This window comes from Dromiciops gliroides, chromosome 1, assembly GCF_019393635.1.
Source record: "Dromiciops gliroides isolate mDroGli1 chromosome 1, mDroGli1.pri, whole genome shotgun sequence".
Classification (NCBI taxonomy): domain Eukaryota; kingdom Metazoa; phylum Chordata; class Mammalia; order Microbiotheria; family Microbiotheriidae; genus Dromiciops; species Dromiciops gliroides.
In genome coordinates, this window is record NC_057861.1 from 238,752,346 (window position 1) to 238,766,651 (window position 14,306).

At 36.0% G+C, this 14,306-nt stretch overlaps 1 protein-coding gene across 1 annotated transcript in view; it reads left to right on the top strand.

Moving 5' to 3' along the window:
- Positions 1-13,908, top strand: part of TTC39C (tetratricopeptide repeat domain 39C) — a 117,968-nt gene extending 104,060 nt beyond the window's left edge. The window contains 5 exon segments of the mRNA XM_043977314.1: positions 590-687; positions 8,242-8,311; positions 8,314-8,345; positions 10,000-10,036; positions 10,768-13,908. Coding sequence (XP_043833249.1) covers positions 590-687; positions 8,242-8,311; positions 8,314-8,345; positions 10,000-10,036; positions 10,768-10,928 — 398 coding nt within the window. The 3' untranslated portion in view covers positions 10,929-13,908.
- Positions 13,909-14,306: the final 398 nt, after the last annotated feature.

The window sequence follows — 14,306 nt, forward strand, 5'->3', positions numbered from 1 at the left end:
GCCCTTACCCTGGGAAAGTCACTTCTTGATGCTTCGTTTTCCTTAACTGTAAAATGAGAGGGTGGGAGTCAGTGGCCTCTAAGGTCCCTTAAGTCTATAATCTCATGATCCATTGGGGCTCAGTTCAAATGTGACATCTGCCAAGAGACTTTCCTTCATCTTCTCCATCCAAGCCAGAAGTGTTGTCTATCGTCTGAACACCTAGAAAACTTAATGCATTTCTGATGGCATTTACTGCATTTTATATTGTTAATTGTGTGCTTGTATAACCCCTTTGCTGGATTATAATTCTTTGAAGGCAGGAACCATATCTTCTCTTTCTTTCACCACAGATGCCTCTTGCACATGGCAAGGTCTTAACAAATAATTACTGAATGAATATATTAAAGCTATATGTCCATTAGGTGAAGTTCAGTAATAGTATCTTTGTTTAGCTCTTAAGATAGCTATATATCAAGGGGCAAAGTTTGAGGTTCAGAAACATAAGCTTGACAGATAAGCTAAAAGGTTAAGTATTGCTTACAAATACTGATGATAATTAAGTTCTTAGTTGCCCTTCCTCCTGTAATCTCTTTCTCATTTCCCTAAGCTTGCCATGAGGTCGACGATTCATCTGCTGTTGGATTAAAAAATTTGCTTCTTGGTGCCATACATAAATGCTTGGGAAATTCAGAAGATGCTATTCAGGTAACTCGCTAATGTTTCCAAAGGAATTAAGTCTTGAAAATCATTTGAGCATGTGCTAGGTGGGGAGCAGCAGAAAATGAAGCATTTTTAAAAACTACACCACCACTACCCAGACTGTGTGTGTGTTTTATAACTGGTAGTAAAAAATGTCCTTTAATGTGCTGTAATTTAAATTGTATTAATAATAATACCTCATGGGGCAGCTAGGTGGTGCAGTGGATAAAGCACCAACCCTGGATTCAGGAGGACCTTAGTTCAAATATGAGCTCAGACACTTGATACTAGCTATGTGACCCTGGGCAAGTCACTTAACCCTCATTGCCCCACAAAAATAATAATAATAATAATAAATCAATAAATAAAAATAAAATAAATGCAATAACACCTCATGAGGAGCACCCATACTGGAAGTTATTAGAGAAATTGGGGAACTGGTCACTTTGTTGCCCTCTATCTTGTTCTGGGTTACAGATCCCAAGCAGAGGGGCCCTGTGCCTGCCCCCTGGAGGATGCAGGAGAAGCTGCAGCTCTCTTACTCTGAACCAGCAATGGAGCTAAGTCCAGTAGCATCTACTCTTTTTTTTTTTTTTTAAGTGAGGCAATTGGGGTTAAGTGACTTGCCCAGGGTCACACAGCTAGTAAGTGTTAAGTGTCTGAGGCCAGATTTGAACCCAGGTGCTCCTGACTCCAGGGCCGGTGCTCTATCCACTGTGCCACCTAGCTGCCCTAGCATCTACTCTTGCTCAGACCCAAACTCAGGTTAGGAACTTTGATGCCTCAAACCAGGGGACAGCAATCAGGCTGCACCCTGAATCAGACTACTTGGCAAGCAAAGAAAGCTTGCAAGTCATCAGCCTGAGCCATCCCTAAGATCCTAGAGCAACACAACACCAAAAAAGCAGCAGCCACAGGATGAGCCCAGACCTTCCCTCCTGAAGTGCACAAATCCTAGTCATGATATCAAGTTCAGAGTCAGAAAGTAGGTAGGAAGAAGGAACAATCAAAATAAGAATCCCATTATATATTTTTTTAAAAAACTGTTATAATGATAGGGAAACTTAAGACACAACCAAGAAGAGAATGGTTTCAAAACATCTACAAACAAAGCCCTGAAAGAAAAACAAAGCTTGCTCACACAGCTATAATTCCTAGAAGAAATGAAGCAAGAGTTTAAAAAAAGTTAAACAATGTTTGTCAATGAAATGAGGACACTAGATGAAAAAAATGAAAAACGACAGCTGTGGAAGAAAGAATTAAGCAGGGAAAGATACAAAACATTTCCCAAGCAACAAACTCCCAGAAAATTAGAATGCACTAAAGTAGATTCCATGGGACAATAATAAATATTAAAACAAAAGAAGGAGACTAGAATAACAGAAAAAAATGTAAAGCATCTTGTAGCGAAAACAAATGACTTGGAAAACAAGTCAAGAGAAAAAAAAATTTCATAATCATCAGACTGTCTGAATGCCATGACTAAAGCAAGAGCCTAGACATCCCATTTCAAGAAATCTTGAAAGAAAGTTTACCAGATCTTTTAGAACCAGAGGGCAAAATGGAAGTAGAAGGATTTCACCTGTCACCTCCTAAAAGTAACCCCAAAAAGAAACCCCCCAGGAACAGTATAGCCAAAATCCAGAGCTTCTAGTCAAAGAAAAAAAATACTACAAGCAGCCAGAAAGAAAAAAAAGTCAATTACTGAAGAGGCACAGTCAGGACCATACACAAGTTAGCAGCCACCACTTTAAAGGGGCAAAAAACTAAGAATACAATAGTCCAGGGGCAGCTAGGTGGCATGGATAAAGCACCAGCCCTGGATTCAGGAAGACCTGAGTTCAAGTTTGACCTCAGACACTTGACACTTACTAGCTGTTGTGACCCTGGGCAAGTCACTTAACCCCCATTGCTCAGAAAAAACAACAACAACAAGAAACGAAAAAAAAAGAATACAATAGTCTAGAAGGCAATTGGGGTTAAGTGACTTGCCCAGGGTCACACAGCTAGCCTTACAGCCAAGAATAACATAGCCAGAAATATCAAGTATAATCCTATAGGGCAAAAGTCTACCTTTGATGAAATAGAGGACATTCAGCATTCCTAATGAAAAGAACAGAGCCGTGTAGAAATTCTGGTTTGTTTATGAGATTTCTTTCTTTTTCTTTTTCTTTTTTTTTTTTGTGAGGCAATTGGGGTTAAGTGACTTGCCCGGGGTCACACAGCTAGTAAGTGTGTAAAGTGTCTGAGGCCGGATTTGAATGCAGGTCCTCTTGAATCCAGGGCCGGTGCTCTATCCACTGTGCCACCTAGCTGCCCCGTTTATGAGATTTAAGAGAAATGTAAAAAGGTAAACATGAGTGAGCAATGATAACAGCATTAAACAAAGATAAATTGTTTGCATTCTAATATGGAGAGATGATACTTGTGCCCCCTCTAAACATCCCATGGGGTCATAGAGGGATTCTGTTAGACTGGGAAAGGTTCTGTTATGTCTTGAAAATCTTAAGAGAAGAAAGGAAGGAGAGAGGAAGAGGATTGATTACACTGAAAGGGGGGAAGGCGGTGGAGAAGGAAGGTTGGGGGAAATTACCACAAATAATCAGGGTGTGAAAGTAGACATCTCTACAAATAGGGGGGAGCCGACACTTCAGCTTCATTCTAAATCTGAACTAGTTAAAGGAGGAAAGAATACACATACACAGTGGATTACATAAATACATTTTACTCAACAGGGAAATAGGAGGAAAAGGGGAGACATGAGGAGGAATTGGAGGGAGGGATTAGTCTTAAGCAAAACATACTCTAAGCATGTACAGAAATATTTATAGTATTCGTTGAGGTAAGCAAAAAATGAGGGTGCCCATAAACCAGGGAATGACTGAACAAGTCAATGGAATATGTGGTGATAGAATGCCATTGTGTTGTAAGAAATGATAAAAGGAGGTGGTTTCATAGAAATCTCGAGAGACTTAAATGATCTTGTGCAGAGTGAAGTGAAACAGAACCAGAAGAACAATTTATACATAGACAAGTGTGGTAAAGACATAATTTTTGAAAGAATTAGAAGTTGTAATCAATGTAATGACCAATCATGATTCCAGAGGAATAACCATGAAACACATCACTCCCATTCTGATAGAGACGTGAAGGACTGCAAGGCAGATTGGAGAATGACCATGTCCAAAAACAAATGTCTCAATGGGGGAAATTAGTTTTGCTTGGCTACACATGTTGTACCAGGGGTCAGAATAGGCAGGAGAGAAAGTGAATTTGGGGTGACTCAAAAAAATTAAATATAATTTAAGAGCCGATACCGTAAATTTATATAGTGTTTTACAGTTGCTAAGTGCTTTCATCTGCTTAATCTTGTTAGTTCCTGAAAACAACACTGGGAGGTAGTTAGGTCAGATGGGAATTCCATTTTTTTTTTTTTTTTTTTTTTTTTTTTAGGCAATGGGGGTTAAGTGACTTGCCCACAGTCACACAGCTAGTAAGTGTCAAGTGTCTGAGGCCGGATTTGAACTCAGGTACTCCTGAATCCAGGGCCGGTGCTTTAACCACTGCGCCATCTAGCTGCCCCTAGGGAATTCCATTTTCCATTTTCCAGGGGGGAAGACAGGTGGTTATAGTGTAGCTTGTCCAGAATTCTGGAAGTCTTAGAGATGCTGTTGTACAATATAAATAGATGTTTTGACATGGTATGTTACCAAAGATGCTAGTCCAAAATGAAAGGGATTGAAAGTGAAACTCATAAGGAAGTAGAAGATTTCGATTCATGAGTAACATCCTATCATCAAGTTAATACTTAAATGAACAGAAGTCAAAATATGTTTTTGCTTTCTATTCTGTTTCTGTCTCTGCAGAGATTTTAGAGTCACTATTTGAGATGAAATAGGAGAGTGAATAGCTTCTATAGATAAACATGAACACGTGGTTTTTTTAATAGAACTGTGAAAGTGTTTTTCAAGGGGTCAGCTAGGTGATGCAGTGGATAAAGCACCAGCCCTGGATTCAGGAAGACCTGAGTTAAAATCCAGCCTCAGACACGTGACACTTACTAGCTGTGTGACCCTGGGCAAGTCACTTAACCCTCATTGCCCCACATAAAAAAAGAAAGTATTTTTCAAACTTTATTTTAGTTTTTCCAACACATAGATTACTAACATTAAATGGAGTCATTCCAAGATAAGTGTTAATGTCCAGTGTCATCAGATCTTTGACTTTACATCCTTATTATCTATTAAACCTATAAAATATACTTTTTAAATTAATCTTCTTAATGTGAGTTTGAGCAGAAATTAATACATGGTATTCAAATTATTGTATTTTAGACCAGATAGTAAAGTACTAAAGTTTGTAGCTATTGAGACTATGTTGTCTGTGGCAGACCAGAAAACAGAAAAAAATACAAAATGGCTCTTAGTACTCTATTCCCTAGCTTCTTAAACTGGGTCACAACCCCATATGGGGACACATAACTGAATATGGGGGTCACAAAAAACTTGACAACAGTAAAAGGTTATGTATGGTTATGTATACCTATACCATATACCCAGGGTTGCATAAAAATTTCTCAAGGAAAAAGGGTAGCAAGTAGAAAAAGTTTAAGAAGCCCTGCTTTGACACCCTTTGCTTCTACACTGATGATAACAGAGAAGGCAAAAAGGCAACTGAGGGTGCTAAACACCCAGTGTTTAGATTGTCTATAAAAACTAACTTTGGCAGCTGGGTGGTACAGTGGATAGAGTTCCAGGCCTGGAGTTGGGAAGATTCATCTTCCTCAGTTCAAATTTGGCCTCAGACACTTACTAGCTGTGTGATGCTGGCAAATCACTTAAGCATGTTTGCCTCAATTTCTCATATGTAAAATGATCTGGAGAAGGAAATAGCAAATCACTCTAGTATTTTTGCCAAGAAAACCCCAGATGGGACCGTGAAGAGTCAGACATAACTGAAACAACAACAAAAAAAACGGACTTAATTTTTAGTACTCTTAAGTGTAAATTCTTGTACCGTGACCAACAAGTTGGCATACTACTGGAGGAAGTGTAATAAAGGAGGCCAGAGACTTTTGATCAGAAACTTAATTCCTGTATATTTTGATTTTTTTTCTTGTAGAAGATATTTGGAAGTTTCTGGATGAGCATCCCCAAAAAGTGAAATTGATTACATCATGACAGGAAAGCAGTAGTTACTGATATGGAAGTCATTTCTTGATCAGTTGTGTGCTGTTAAACTGATGATTAGTTAAAGTTTGAAACAGCACCAAATTTGACAGATAAAAATGATGAAACATGACATGCAATCGTAACAGCTCCATTTCTTTGTACAAACAATAATCAACATTAAAAGCTGAGGGGAAAGCATAGATAATAGACTATCACCATGTTGTAAAAAATCTTCATACTGATAGTGGTTGCTAACAATTACAAAGTATAACCTAGAAATTTCCCTAGACAACAAACATTTGGTCTCTATGCCAAATGGAAAGACATATCAGCCAAAAGCAACCCTAGATTCAGAATGTTAATTTATTTGTGAAATATTGGCAGAAGATAATGAACAGTATCGCCTCACAGAAAAAAAAAAATAATCAATGGGCAAAGGAAATAAGTCTTCAGAAATCTTGGTGAGACCTAGCAATGACAGCCTATCCTCAGAGCATTTTTATACAAAGTTGGAAGACAACACACGAATAAAAATTGCAGCAGATTCTTCAAGTTTTCTAACAGAATAACTCTCATTGATGACAATTGATTCATTACGTTTGCACGCACCTCAGGAGCAATTGCACAAAGGAAAGAGAAGTCAGTTCAAAGTACATATAGAAAAAATACATTCTTGAGGGAATCTAATTTGCAGGCATCAAAGGTTTGATATCTGAAAGATGGGAAGATATTAAATGATTTCACAAGTCACGCATTGGCATTATTATCATAGTGAAAGATGGTCAGGAACTTGTAGCTACGTGAATAAAGTCTATTACAGGTTTATAGGAGGAATGGATAAATATAGTACAAGATGAGAAGGCACAGTTGGTTTGTGATCTGTACTGGGGGTGAAGCTGAGAATAGAAACAGAACAAGCATTTATATTGTGCCTGCTGTAGACTAGGCACTATGATAAGTGCTTTGCAAATAGTATTTCATTTGATCCTCACAATGACCCTCTGAAGTAGATGATGTTATTATTCCCATTCTTATAGTTGAGGAAACTGAGGGAAACAGAAGTTGAGGTAGTAAGTACATGAAGCTGGATTTGAACTACAGTCTTCCTGACTGCAGTGCTCTAACCACCTACTTGCTTTAATGTTGGTTATATCATGCTAGGAAGCTAATGCACTGTTGGTGGAGTTGTGAAAAGATCCAACCATTCTGGTGAACAATTTGGAACTATGCCCAAAGTGTGTATACATACCCTTTGATCTAGCAACACCACTGCTAAGTTTATATCCCAAAGATATCCCCCCAAAAAGAAAAAGACCTATTTGTGCAAAAATATTTACAGCAGCTCTTTTTGTGGTGGCTAAGGATTGTAAACCAAAGGAATGCCCATCAATTGGGGAATAGCTAAACAAGCTGTGGTATATGGAATATTATTGTGCTATAAGAAATGACAAGCAGGATGACTTCAGAAAGGCCTGGAAAGACTTGTATGAACTGATATATAGTGAAGTGTGCAGAACCAGGAGAACACTGTGCACAGAGACAGCAATATTGTTTGATGAAGAACTGTGAATGACTTAACTATTCTCCACAATACAATGATCCAAGACAATCCTAAAGAACTATTGATGAGACAGACATACCATCCACCTCCAAAGAAAGAACTGATATTGATGGAACACAGACTGAAGCATGCTGTTTTTCACTTTCTTTCATTTTTTCTTTATTCAAGTTTTCTTGTACAAAGTGACTAATATGGTCATGTTTTACATAATCATGCATATAACCCATACCTGCTTACCGCCTCAGGGAGTAGGGAGGGGAGGGAGGAAGGAAGGAAGGATAAAAAATTGGAACTCAAAACTATAAATAAAAATGCTTATTATTTTTTAAATCATGTGTGCTTTGAAATTTTGAAGTGTTTGATATACCAAGACAGATGATTACTCAGTTGTTGTTCTGTCCTAATTAGGAAGTAAATGGGTAATCTAAAAAGATAGGAGGTAGGTTGATTTAGTGGAAATAACACTAGACTCAGAGTCAGAGAACTGGGTTTCCATCCTCCATCTCTTTTCTATACTGTGTTATCTTGTACAGGTCACAGTCTCTCTGAGCCCTTACATATTTCCATCTCTGAATACCGCAAAACCTGTAAGCAACTAAGGAATAAGCTCTATAGCACATATATCATGTATGAAGGAACTTGGTAGAGAAGGAGATGAAGGAAAGAAGGCAGTGGAGAGCTTAAAGTGAGTCAAGCTGGAGTGTAAGAAATAAATAAAAAGAAATCCAGAAAGCCATAGAATGGAGAAAGAAAATTAGATCCAAAGGAAATTTTTGTTCAGCTAAAAATAGAAAAAGTAATTAAGCAAAATATTTGTTTTACTTAAAGTTCTTTCAGAGAGCTGTCAAAGATGAGTTGTGCCGTCAGAATAATTTATACATTCAACCATATGCTTGTTATGACTTGGCTGTCTCCTATTGGATAACCCAGAGGTAAGATAATAAATAATATATGTGGGATAAAATTTGCATAAGTAAAAATGTGCAAGGGACAGAACTAAATCAGCCTTTATTGAAATTAAATTTAAAATTAATTTTTAAGCTATAGGGATTACCTGTTCCATTTATGTACTTATATTTTACATTAAAGTAAAATTTATATATAGGATCTCTTAACTGCTCCATTAAATTTTAGTTCTCAGTATTGGCTAGTGGTTTTCCTTTCCCCAAGCTCCCAAGACTTCTACTGGCTAGAAATAAGAAAGAAGTCCTTTCTTATTTGTTCATTTCGAACTAGGCGTGCATCTCCTTTGGAATTAGAATGATAAACAATACCCCGGACAATGGTAATCCAATTGGTGGTTCGTTTTGAATTCTAACTCAGGGGTTCTAACAGGGGTGGGAGGTGTTAGACCCTGCAAAGCCAACTTGTTGGTACCTAGCTGAGGTATATTCTTGACACTTTCTTTTAGAAAGTTATGAATCCTTATTTTTAGTAAATTCAATTACTTCTTTGATATGTAGATTCTATAAATTAAACTAAGGTAACAAAATTGTGGCACAGGTCCTTTCTTTTCCTACCTTGAACTATAATCCTAACAATTCTCTCTTACTGAAGATAATTTTAAGTAAATATTTTAAATTTAAAGTTTAGATTAAAATTTTATAAATTTGGGAAGGTAGAATGAAATCTCATTCCTTTTCTTATTGTTATAGTCTTTGTCACAATGACCTTGACTCCTAATGCTATTTTCTTTTTTTTTAATATACATAGCATGCATACATATATGCACACTTTTAAAAATTTATTTATTTATTTATTTTTGGTTGGACAATGAGGGTTAAGTGACTTGCCCAGGGTCACACAGCTAGCAAGTGTCAAGTGTCTGAGGCTGGACTTGAACTCAGGTCCTCCTGACTCCAGGGGTGGTGTTCTATCCACTGCACCACCTAGCTGCCCCTAATGCTATTTTCAAAAGATGAGTCCTAGCCTATTTAATAATAATGATTTTTCATATCTTTCATATGTCTCATTAAAAGAAAGCAATTCCCAAATTTAAAATAGAACTGTTGAGTATTATTAATAATGCTTAGAATGCCTCAGTGGTCACTAGTGCTCTAAGCCATTAGTAGTTAAATTTTGAAGTTGTTTGTTGTTTGTTTATTTTTTATTCAACTATGTCTTTTAAGCAGTAATCTTGGGCAGTATGAAAAATATTTACCAACTGACTTCCTATGTTATTGTGTTATGAAAGAAAAGTTTCAGTTAATTTGTATGAGGAATTGATCCAACTTCTTTCTACTATGAATTTTGGCTTATAGTGATCTTATAAAGTTTCTGAGTTAAAAACAAACAATAAAACCACATGAGGATTAAATAATTGTTGCAAGAGTGTGCAGAGAAGGTTGAAAAACTTTTATGCTTACTCAACAATTGTATTTATTTTAATGCAATGTATTATTTTTACAGTTCAACAAACACTTTTAAGCATCTTATCTTACTATGTGACATTTGGAACCGAGCACAGTGGAGTATTAATGTTAATGGAGGAGTTTTTAGTCAAAATGTCTTTTGCTCTAACTAAAATGTATGTTTTGTTTTGTTTTCAACTTGAAGGATTACTAATAGCTTTTTTCACTTTTATAGACTGTGGCGAGAGGTAGAACTCTGCTTTTACAAGGCAAAGGTAAAAACACGAACCCAACTAATTCTTCTACTTTACTTGTTACCTACCTGAAAGATAAAATTGTTTTTTTTTTTTCAATTCAAAATTCAGCGTTAAAAGTTTTCAGAAAGTTGTTATATAAAAGGGGGTAAATAATAGGTTCAAATACATTGAGTATTTATCATTCATGATCATCCTGGTACTACTCAATATTTATTATTTGGTAGCGTGTGATGTTTTGGAGGCAAGCTAGCATCTGAGGCCACGTTTGAACTCAGGTCCTCCTGACTCCAGGGTCATTCTCTATCCACTGTACCACCTAGCTTAGTGGCCCCACTACGAATGTATTTTAAAATAGACAACTTTGTATTTATTTTTGTAAATGTCTTATAGTCATAATGCTTAAATCTTAACTGTATTCTTTAAGGTGGAAGAGTATCAGTTGGCTTTATAGCAACATTATTCTTATAACTAAGACTTGATAATATTCTGTTACGTGGAGCATCACTTAAGACTAATCCTCTGGGCCAATATGGAGGATTTTCTTTATAAATGAACATTCTTGTATTTATATATGAAGTTTAGTAAAGTGCATGCTTAATTTGAGCTCTTGGGTGATAAGTAGTTCTTAATGTCTTAATTAGTAAAAGAACTGTTCATTTTACTTCTGAGAATACCAAAATCATTGTGACAAACTCTAGTGTTTTTATGATATTATAACTATATTCAGTAATTATGTTTGTTCTTCCAGGAGGAATTCACTGGCTATGACTTTGAAAACAGATTACATGTGCGTATCCATGCAGCCTTAGCCTCTTTGAGGGAAGTGGTACTCAGTGACAGACAAGAAGTCTTGATTTTTCCCACACCACACAGTTTTCTGCACTTTAAAACACATGCAGTAGGATAGAGCTGTTGGGAAGATCAGCTTCAGCTTTTCTTCTGAAAACCACCTGTGCCAGAGATACATTTTTGGAGTTGGGCTGACACATTAAAAATCTCCTCTTCTAAACGAATAACTTTTTTAAAAAGTCAGCTGGTGAGAGGGTTAAGTGACCTTGTTCAAACAATTTAGGGTTTTTTTTCATTTTCATTTTGTTTGTCAAGCTAAATATAGTTGATCTGTAATTTATTCAGGAAAAAATTATTATAAGCACACATTTGACTTGAGTCACATTAACAATTGTATTATAAAAAAGTAAAATGAATGATCATATCACCACCTACATTTGTACTGGCGCTTTGAAACAATAAAAACACTGACTTTCCAATCTTTTTATGTTATCCTTACAATGTTCCTGTGAAATATATTAAACATTATCCCAGTATCACAGATGACAGGACAGGCACAGGGAGATTTTGCATAGTGAGTTAACTAACAATGAGGCAAGGTCTCCTAGTATAATTACCATACCCAACACAATACTCTTTTATTGGAATAAAATTATATATACTTAGACCTCCATGCTTTTTCCTAGAAAAAAGCCACATACTCTTTTAATTCACATGACATTAATCTAAAATAATTATTTCTCCAGATTATTAAAGTATTTTTCAAAATAGCAAGGACCGTGGGGCAGCTAGATGACGCAGTGGTTAAAGCACCGGCCCTGAATTCAGGAGTACCTGAGTTCAAATCCGGCCTCAGACACTTTGACACTTACTAGCTGTGTGACCCTGGGCAAGTCACTTAACCCCCATTGCCTGCAAAAAAAAAAAAAATAGCAAGGACCAGAATTTTTTTTCTCAAGACAACCAAAAAATGAGGGAAACAGAAATTAATCTTGAAGCCAGGACTATACCATTTGAGCAAACTTAATTTAGTAACTTATTCTAAAACCTGGATATTTAGCATTTAAGTTATGGAATTTTCAACTTTTCTATGATAAATTGTTAAATTACTTAAATTTTTAGTTTTGGAGTTCTTCAAGTAGGTTTCATATTACAGTTTTTTACTTAAACATGGATTTGGGGATAGGGGAGAGGTTAACTTGCAGTGTTCAATTAAATAATTGAATTCTGGGTTAGATAGGACCAGGATTCAACTATTTTCCCCTGTGGCCCCAACCTTAGATTATCAAATATTGTAACAAGGGTAGTTCAAAGTCAATTTTAAGTTCTCTTATTCCTAAATTTTTAGTGGTTACCTAACTTAACCACCACATGCAGTACACTACACCTACGGTATTGACATATCTAAATTCCTCAGGTCAATTTTGATCACTCTACCATGACTGTGTTTGATTTGAACAAATCTGAAGTGATTCCTAAGTATGATTTCTCATGACCTAACACTAGATGTCCCTTTAGAGGATTCATTTCCTCACATACTCTTTGCACTGAAGTAAAACTCTTGTGCAATAGTAACATTTTTATTTTGCTTTTCACAGTTCACAGTGGGTCAGAATTTGACCAGAATATTGGTGAACTTTAATAAACTCTTGGTATTAATTTTGAGGAAATAGTGACTTCTTTGAAAATAATTGTTATTCCTTACTTCTCACTAGGCAATCGATCAAATGTTTCCTCATCTGTTACTGGCCACTTTTTAATGGCTAAATTACCCCAGAGTGTGTTTTTCCAACCTACTTAATTCAGAAAATCCATTCTTTGTTGGTTTAGGCAGCAGAGAAAAAAAGATTGGGGCTGTCCCATTCGTTAAGTGGTTAGATTCAGAAACCAAATAAGTGTTTTCTGAATAGATTATTGGGGGACTTCCATCAAGATGGCTAAGTAACCCTTTTTAAAATTCTATGGGCTGCATTTGAATTCCCTGGTTTTTCTGGGTTGATGAGAAAATTATGAATCTTTAGGATGTATCTTAATGCAACTTGAGTTCCCTTCTAATCAATAGTACATGTAGCTAGTCCATTTGAAAAACATTTACATCTGTCTAATGTGTTTAAAGATCTTTTGAGTGCATTCTTGCTTCAGTGTTGAGCTGTACTTTAATTGTCAAGTCAGGCAAAAGTATCAGTAAACCTATTACTCATTATGTAAAGACTATTGATAAGCCCTGTGATTTAGAAGTAGCTTAAACTTAGTGGAATTTCTTTTTACTCTTCATTTGTTTTTTGTTTCTTTTAAAATCAAGCACAGTTCACTCTGTGACAGATTGTTCACACCCTTACTCAGAGTTCCTTTAATATTTCAGGTCTAGGTTTAAAATGGTCCATTCTTCCCAGTCTTCCCAACTTATACCTATGGTACCTTTATGTTAACATTACAGGAGAGATATGAAAGACACTAATCTCTAGAGCACAGTATATGTATGTTGTTCCATTTAGAATACTGAAAACTGTATTTCATCAAGAAATTGAATAAACGCTTTGAATTGATATGATTTAGAAACAGGACTTTCTGGTCCCTGTGCTATGATTTGCTATGACCTGTAATCTTGCACTGTAATTCATTCTATGTAATTTGCTTCCTCTTGGCCCTACTAATCAGAAACAATCACTTAAGTGGAATATATTTGTATTATTTTGGGGTTTTTTTTTTCTGTTTCTGCCAACCTCCCCTCTTCCTACTTTGGGGAGATTCTTTGGAGCATCTCCATTTATAAATGTCAAATATCCTTTTATATTAGATCATGCCTGTGATGAGAACAATATCAAATGTATGTAACATCATCTGCATATGTTTTTATAATTTGGACAACTCGGAGGCATGATCTAATAGCAATAATAGAATATGCATCCTTGCTAACTAACCAATATTCTTAGATTTTATCTTTAATAAAAGATCAGGCATACTTTATTTTTAGCTCACTAATGACTATGTCTCCTACTGAGTTTTAAAAAAATTTTTAGATGTCACTGAAAATTAGAATATTTATTGTGGTGTATTGTAAAGTAAATAATTTCTAGAACTTGCACTTTTATATTTCTGCCAAGTAAAATGAAAAGAAAACACAAATTGGGTGGGTTGTTTTTTCAAACTGCTATAAAAAACCAGTCTTTCTAAATTGCTTCCTAAGGCAATCTTTATAGTAAATAATTAAAAATGGCTTTCCTTGTGTCTAAGAAGCCATTTGTTTGTAATTATCTATTGTGTTCAGTCATCACTACATGGGTGAGTTTGTGTGTGTCAGTTGAATGAGCTGAAAATGTTAGGCCTGGAGATAGAAGGCACAATGGGGTGATAACTATCTTCGAAGATTTGATAATCTATACTGTAGAAGGAAGAGTTAGGCTTACTATGCTTGGCCACAGGGAGCAAAAACAGGAGCAATGTTAGAAGTTGCCTACAGGCCAATTTAGACAGTGTCAGGATAACCTTCATATCA